Here is an 8,398-nt window from a genome sequence, read left to right as displayed (position 1 = left end):
CTCCATCAGCTCTCCCCTTCCCACCTGGTGGGTACCCAAAACCAGCATCAGGTTTTGGGTACCCACCAGCCTCCAGAGGGTCACCCCCCTGTCAACTTGCCCAGGATGCCTTTGAGGCAATTTCAGCACCACCGTGTTCTGCTTCACAGCTCACCACACGGCCTCCCGATCTCATTTTCAGGAGACAATACCTTTGTCACCATTCTGTGGGAAGGGCGATTGCCTGTAATGACAGGAAATTCTGCAGACAGCATTTTGGTAGCTCCTGCAGACATTTTATTGGCAGCTGCCAATACCCTGCATGTGCATATCTGGGGCGGGGATCAAATACAGACCTGGTTGGTGGTGTTTGGAGATGTGAAGGCATTGTCCCACCAAACGCTTCTGCACAAGGTCTTCGCCACCCAAGTGCCAGGGTGTACTCCTAGCCACGGAGTACTCCTCTGCTTTCTTTCCCTACCATATCACTGGCTATGATTGGCTGCAAAGCCATTTTTTGTTTAACCCAGTCTCTTGTTTTTAACAAAAACATAAAGCAAGCTTCTGCTTTTTTATGTAGGACGTGCTTGTGAAGGGTCCGCATGCAAAGCAGCCTCTGAAAGACAATTTCATTCTGCTCACTTGGAGAAACAAGGCACACGCTCAGTCACTCCACCAGACGGCAGATGCAAAGTATCATTGTCTCCATCTAAGGTGGAAGTGGAAGCTGCACAAAGGCCAGAACAAAGTTTCCCCTGGCAGCAAGCTGGCACTGCCTTTCCCACATAATGGGCAACCCTTAACAAGTTGTCTGAACTACAGTCATCCCCAGTGAGGATGTCCAAGGCTTCCTGGCACCCATCAGCCCAGTGGGAGAAGTAGCCACCAGTGATGGCAACTCCTAAGTGCCGAAGTTTTCAATCTCTATCCAGGTGACCCTGGGTAGGAAGAGTACGTGGAGAGCCTGTGCAGCTGGGGAAATTTTCTGATGATTTTGGGAAATTGAAAGAATGGCAGGCAGTGTTTACTAACATTTTTTTTTCCTAGCCTAGCCATTTCTGCATTCTTTTCTTTTCTTTTCTTTTCTTTTCTTTTCTTTTCTTTTCTTTTCTTTTCTTTTCTTTTCTTTTCTTTTCTTTTCTTTTCTTTTCTTTTCTTTTCTTTTCTTTTCTTTTCTTTTCTTTTCTTTTCTTTTCTTTTCTTTTCTTTTCTTTTCTTTTCTTTTCTTCTTTTCTTTTCTTTTCTTTTCTTCTTTTCTTTTCTTTTCTTTTCTTTTCTTTTCTTTTCTTTTCTTTTCTTTTCTTTTCTTTTCTTTTCTTTTCTTTTCTTTTCTTTTCTTTTCTTTTCTTTTCTTTTCTTTTCTTTTCTTTTCTTTTCTTTTCTTTTCTTTTCTTTTCTTTTCTTTTCTTTCCTTTTCTTTCCTTTTCTTTCCTTTTCTTTTCTTTTCTTTCCTTTTCTTTTCTATTCTATTCTATTCTATTCTATTCTATATTTTATTATTTTTCCCTTTGTTCCTTATTGCATCCCCATGGAAAGCAACTAGAAAGTGCATCATGGGAAGGAGAGGGCTGTAACATTTATGTAATTTATGTAACTGGGAATATTGGCAAGTTGGGAAGAATGTGTGTGAAGATGTTTCACTGCACAGATGTACTGGGCATTCCAAGGCTTTGATGAGAATCTGAAGGCAAAAATCTTTATTTTTGCACTCCTTATGTTTGTTTGTTTGTTTTTATCCTTTTTCAGCAGATAATGCATAATATCTGTCTAGCAGGGATCACCTTCATTTGATGATGCAGATATTGGAAGTGCTAATGATCTATCTGCCCTGTGGAAGCAGTTAAACATGAACACATGCCTCTGCAGATGGGCATGTATGGTCCATGAGTTTCCGATTATTCTCCCAACACGTGTAAGAAGCAGAAAGACTTCAATGAGACAAAGGTGTGGTACAATCACATCAGCAAAGTTATTAGCTTTCTGGGCAGCTTTTTCCATTATGTAAAAGCCGTGTTTGTATTAGTATAGCAGTCAGACCCACCAGTGTGAGGATTACAGCTGGTTTTTACATAATGGATTATCCAGATTAAGCGTTTTATTCAGGCACACGAGCAAAAATAACCAATTAGTGACTTTGCAGATTAATTATTTAAAGGCAGCTGGAGGGCAATTGACACAAAACTCTCCTGCTGACTGCAGCCCAAAGACTGGTGCAGAGTAGTCTCGGGGATCTCCAGCATCTCTACCTGACAGGTACGTCTCTCTTCAGCAGAAGTGGGCCAGATTAGCATCTCTTGTGGTAGCAAGGTGTAGCTCGTGTGGCAGCAGCTGGGAACAGAGTAGCTGCTTGGGTATTTGGAAATCTTGAGTTGGTAGCTCAGCTTGGATGTCGAAGACAAGATTCAGGTAACCGTGTTTTATTTTTTGCATCAGAAAAGGTACTCAGGGTCAAGTACTCTGCAAGAGTGTATATGCTCTTTCTTCCCAAAGGCTGGGAGAAAAAAATATGCTGGGGTAAGAATGAAAATGGAATACCCTGGGATGTGAATACAACCATAGCCATCTGGTGGCTGTCCTGCAATGGCAGATCAAGCATCCAGAAACTGAGTATTATTTGTTATGTTTGTAGAGAAAACTGTGTAAGGTTAAATAATACTAAGATGTATTTTGCTATGAGAAGTTTGATGTAGTGACAAGAACCGATCATAAACACAGCTTTGCTAGTTTCTCAGTGACGTGGGCACTCACTATGAAATAGCATCCTTCCAACCTATGCTATGCTATGCTATGCCAGCACATCAAAACATTACTATTGTTCTCAATATAAAAAATCAACAAATTTCAAATTTCCTTTCAATTCCTAACAACCTTACCCAGTGTCTGGCTTGATTCATAATATAAAAATGTCATAATCTGCTGTGCTACTACTGTCAAGCAAAATTTTATTGCAAAGTAATTGCTGCAAAAGCTCAGATTTGTCTGGAGTCAGGCTCCACAATGACCAAGCTTCTCAGGCAGAAGGCAGTACTCTACTCAGTGTGGAAGGAAACTAGTTGTAAAACGTGGAGAATGTACCTGTAGGCACAGCATTAACTATCCATATTTACTGCATGAAATAAAGCTCTGGATGTTTGCTTTTGTCTTGCAGAATGAAATACGCACAGTATGTTTTCCTGGCATCGATCCTCTCCACCATCGAATATAGCCTAGCTCAGACCTGCGCAGTGGAGTCTTTCGCTGTGAAGGACAATTTTGATCCAAAAAGGGTAATTTTGGTTACTTCATCCAGTACATAGAGTGTATGTGAAGAAATTTCACTATATAAACTGGTTTTACAAGTCATGGGTTATGTTAATCTAAAGGGGTTCCTCACCAAGAAGTTAACTTCTTTTGCATGCTGTGTCTCGAACATTGCTTCTACAGTTTGCTCATCTTGCTACTGATTTACCTCCTGAGCACTGTGGTAAAACTGGCCTCACAGGTCAGGGATGTCACACTATTAGACATAATCTTCTGCTAGCTGAAATTCAGGAGAGATCTTGATTTTGAGCAGTCACAGGGATGAAACAGTTTAGATCCCTATCAGAGACAAAGTCCAGACGGGTACCCTGGGGGAGCTGCGTCCACTGCAGGCCATTCGTGGGAGACACGAATTTTCAGCAAGCTGAAAATTTGGCTGGCTGGGTATCCTGTGCACAGGACTTTTGTTTTAAAGACAACCACATCTGGAGAGGGTTTTTAAAAAATTAAGTTCTTCTGAGGGCTTTGTATTTAGGAATTATGCATGCTATTCCAGACCTCAGCATGTAACTTGCCAAATTTTGGTACTTTTACTGAAGAGTCAAACTTAACACAGCTAATTTCTGCTTTCCCCAGTATTTCTACTCATAATATTAGCTCTTGAGGGCATTCATGCCTGTCACTGACCTATTTATATATTCTTTTCATTTCACTAGTTATTGCTTTTATATTTTCAGGGAACTTTTTCTTTTTTTTTTTTTTTTTTCCCCTGGGAATTTTCTTCTTAACCTCATTTCATTCCCTCCCAGCTGCTGGTGTCCCCAGTACATCCTTTCCTCTTCATAGTGCATGTATTTTCTGCTTCACTGGGTAGACCCTTTGAACTGTCAGAGATCAGCTTTGACCCCTGGCAGCCACCAGAGTGGCTCAAGCAGGATGTAGCTAATGTCTGTGGCTGCATTTTAGTGTCATCGTTGGCATCTTCCATGGAAAAGCCAGGGTTTGAATGGGAACAGAGAACTGGCCTGACTCACGGCAGGCGTTTCAGGGTGGGAGAAGCTTTCAGAGTTGGGTTGCTGTGACAGGCTTGTCTCAAGCGATAGAAGAAGTGGATACTGAAATGCAGAGCTGCTAGATCCGTTCCTTAGGGCACAGAGGCAAGAGTTTACCACACCGCAGAGCAGGACCTGTATGGGACATACCTACCCAATCTCAGACCTTCTCCACAGGCCAGGCAATGGGTAGTTAGAAGGGCACAGTGTTCACAGAAATGTTTTTTTTGCTAATCTTGCTGTGGTGGCTAATTCAGATAGTAATAACCTTCCACTTTAGTATGCAGGGAAATGGTATGCCCTGGCCAAGAAGGATCCAGAAGGCCTTTTCCTCCAGGACAACATCTCTGCTGAATACACCGTTGAGGAAGATGGCACAATGACAGCTTCTTCCAAGGGCCGTGTGAAGCTTTTTGGGTGAGCTTTCTTTACTTTCAGCTCTAGCAGCTGTCATGAGGTACGAGAGGTGGGGATTAGTGCACAACATGACTGGGTTATCTTTGTCAAAAAGGAACGCTCAGTCAAATTTTGAGGTTATACTTTTGAGTCTGGGCTGGTTCTCACTCTGCTTCTGGTCTGGGTCCATCACAAAACTACTGCTTAACTGCCAGTTCAATTATAAAGTAAAATCTTGGATACGGAGCAGTTAGGTAAGTAAATTGCATCTGAGAGAAGAGCTAGCAAATACTGCAGGTGGATAAGTGCACCACAGCTTTGATTTCACAGAGAGGTACAGGGGATGGAAATGAGCATGATTAAGCATTGCTCTTGCAGAGTTTTCAACACAGTTTTGGATGGACTTCTGAGGAAAACACTCAGTTAACTCTTGAATAGCTCTGCAATTCCTGAATAGACAGATGGAAGGAAGCTTAAGAGTTTCATTTGTCAGTTATAGTTTCTATGAGGGATTACAGCATGCAAAGGGATTAAATAGCTTTCTGGGTAAGGAAAAGACAATCTGGAGTCTCCAACAGGCTAGCGCTACTTCTGTTCTGCATTAACAACCAAAAACTGCCTAGCTGCATGAATAATAGGGGCATGGATAATATGTGGCTGCAAACCTTATTTTTATTTTATGAGCACAGCACTCCAGGATATCTGAGGCAGGGAAACATATATTTGATATTTGGGTGGGAAGATTCCTGAAAGGCCTCTTCAGGGACCAGGTGGGATCTCAAGGCTGCCAGATATTTATTTTAAAGGCAGGGCAAAAAGGAAGCACGCCCCTTGTTAGAAAGCAAATGAAGATCCTCCCATTGCTTCACAAACCCAGGTGACACTTGCCATACCATGCAGGGGAGATATTCCAAGCAAGTGCAAACGAGATTCATTAGAGGAAACAAAAAGACTGGCTCTTCAGGAAGGTACAGGGTCCTCATAGCCTGTGTGAAGGCTTTTGACTGGTTTGGACAGCAGAGAGGCTGCACTTGTTTCTGTGTATATACCAGGCACCCCTGTGCTGATAGAAGGAGGACCGGGTAAGGAGGGAGCCTCCACCATGTTCCCAAAGGAGCCCCGAAGCAGATCAGCTCATTCTGCAAGCCGCTGCCAGCAGGGAGTCAAAAAACATCCATCATCCTGCTCGGTGGCTGTCTGCTTGTGCACAAACGGGTGGTCGGAAGCCTGCTGGGCTGCAGGAGGGTCCCAGTCTGGCCCCAGGCACATCGTGGTGGCACTGCAGAGGGGAGGGGAGGCGGGAGCAAGGCACTGGCACTGGTGGGATCAAACCCACACTGCACTTCATGACAAGCAGTGACTTTGCATTAACAACATGCCTGGGCTGTAGTGCTGAGCCTGTCCTGCTGCTTGCCCAGTCCCCGGCGGGGTGCACCCCGCTGGTGGGTTTGGCCTTCATTCCCCCCGATCTCAATCTCGTTGCAGGTTCTGGGTGATCTGTGCTGACATGGCCGCTCAGTACACCGTGCCAGACCCAACCACTCCAGCAAAGATGTACATGACATACCAGGGCCTGGCGAGCTACCTGTCCAGCGGCGGTGAGTGAACTCCTCCTGCCTCCTCCCTGGGCTGGCCTGTAGCAAACTGCTGCCTGCACCCGAGTGTTTCAGCACACCAGCAGGAAAAACATTTGAGCTCAGAGTGCACCCGGGCAAGAAACTTAAAGGGATTTAAAGGGGGTGGCTCTGGATGCGTGGGGAGGCTGCCCCTGCTCTGTGACAAACTGAGGCCCCTCTGCTGGATGGCCTACACCACCTTTGGTCTGTTTTGCCCACGGTGACACACATTCTCTGGTGTTTCAGGGGACAACTACTGGGTGATTGACACCGACTATGACAACTACGCCATCACCTATGCCTGCCGCAGCCTGAAGGAGGACGGCTCCTGTGACGACGGCTACTCCCTCATCTTCTCCCGCAACCCCCGTGGCCTGCCCCCTGCCATCCAGCGCATTGTGCGCCAGAAGCAGGAGGAGATCTGCATGTCTGGCCAGTTCCAGCCTGTGCTTCAGTCAGGTACCTCGAGCTGCTCCGCACACACACTGAAATGCCCCCACGGGCAGCTTGTAGGGGAGGTGACTGCGTCAGCTATAAATGCAGCAGAACCGCAGCAGGCCAAGTTATGTTAATTTGGCAACCTTTTAACCTTATATCTACATCTAATAAGAAAATAGCTGCAAAAAGCCAAGCCCGTGGCAGGGAGAGAGCCTGTTCTGCAGCCTTAATTTCCCCCCCTGTAGGAATGCTGTGTGCTGATGCTGGCACACTACCAAAGGAAGATCAGCTCTTTGTTTTACTAACAGATAGGTTGGGGTGCAACAGCCGGACTTGGACATGTTTGGCTTGGCCACCCAAATAACAGCATCTTACTTCAGGTGTGCTGTCCAAATAGCAGAGATCAGGGGCTGTGAGCAGCAGTTCTGGTTCTGTCTGCTGGCGGTAGAAGTCAGCACTTGCTGCACATACATGCAAATAAAGCATGGCTAGAGCCTATTTTGAGGACACTTTTTTTTTTTTTTTTTTTTTTTTTTTTTTCTGGAGCTGTGGAAGCTCATCTTCTAGCTCATCTGCTGTTCCTGATGTGAGCAGATAAGTTTCCAGGGCTATGCTGGAGGCAGGAATGTCTCTACTCATTGGCAGCTTAGCGTCCACACCATTTGCACGCACAAGGCCTTGCCTGGATAAACCCAAGCCAGACCCAAAAATCATGGCCATCTGGGACTGGCAAAAGCTGGGATGACAGGCACAGAATAACACAATCTATCCTAATCTTTTACTATGAATCAGCAGTACCCTAGGAATGTGGTAGCTAGTTTCACCTAAGACAAAAAGGACTTTACAGCACTTTGTAAATTTACTTACATGGACTGACGTTTCCTTTTCTTTCTTTGCAGGAGCCTGCTAAAAGCACTCTTCTGATTCTATCCTTAAGCACAGAAACCAGACCCCTTGGTCTTGAAGTTGCCACTCAGCTAATTAAATAAATTCTAGTGTGTTTTTCCGAAAAACACATGAAAATATTGGGGATTTCGTAAACTCTGTGCAATACAGTATTGGTGTCTGAATTTTCAAGTGGCATTTGTCAATAAATGTTTTTTAAAAACCTGTCTGTGTAGCTGCTTTCTGTCGCATGCTGGTGGGGAGCAGGAGGAGCGGGGCTGGCCCCCTGGAAGGAGAGCCAGAAGCCAAGGGTAGCCCCAGTGCAGCCCGGGCAGCGTCCCTGCCCTGCACCACGCACACAGCAGGGGTTCACCTCAGAAGCCCACCCAGTGCATGAGGGCAGTGAGGATCAGGGTAGGGCTTGGGGCAGCGCCGAGGCATGACCACGATGTGGCTCCAGCCAGAAGCAGGACTGGAGGATGGTTAGAGGCAGAGCTACCAGCAACCAGGCTCCCCAGGGGCCTGGGCCTGGGCTCAGCTGAGCTGAAGTGGGCTTGTGGCCCTTGGACACAGGGTACCTGGGTAGAGGTCCCAAATGAGGGACCTTGTGGGTGCCCACAGGGCCATCACATACATCATACCTCTTCCAACAACATTTCCATCCAGATTGTGAAGAAATCCTCTTGATCATCACCTCTGAAGTGAGACTGACAAGTGATCCTTGCCGCCTGGTAATGTCTTAGGGTTAGTTGTGGTACACCTGAATGCTCTTCGAGCACTTCTTATTAGACC

General features: G+C 45.6%; 1 protein-coding gene across 1 annotated transcript; it reads left to right on the top strand.

Moving 5' to 3' along the window:
* Positions 1 to 1,224: 1,224 nt before the first annotated feature.
* LOC137847985 (purpurin) lies at positions 1,225 to 8,177 on the top strand. The gene is made up of 6 exons (XM_068666741.1): positions 1,225 to 2,232; positions 3,128 to 3,245; positions 4,552 to 4,688; positions 6,153 to 6,265; positions 6,530 to 6,742; positions 7,621 to 8,177. Exons 2-6 carry the CDS (start codon positions 3,129 to 3,131, stop codon positions 7,629 to 7,631), a joined length of 591 nt encoding a protein of 196 aa, XP_068522842.1. The 5' UTR covers positions 1,225 to 2,232; position 3,128; the 3' UTR covers positions 7,632 to 8,177.
* The last annotated feature ends 221 nt before the right edge of the window (positions 8,178 to 8,398 follow it).

This window comes from Anas acuta, chromosome Z, assembly GCF_963932015.1.
Source record: "Anas acuta chromosome Z, bAnaAcu1.1, whole genome shotgun sequence".
Classification (NCBI taxonomy): Eukaryota; Metazoa; Chordata; class Aves; order Anseriformes; family Anatidae; genus Anas; species Anas acuta.
This window is presented reverse-complemented; position numbering and strand designations above follow the sequence as displayed.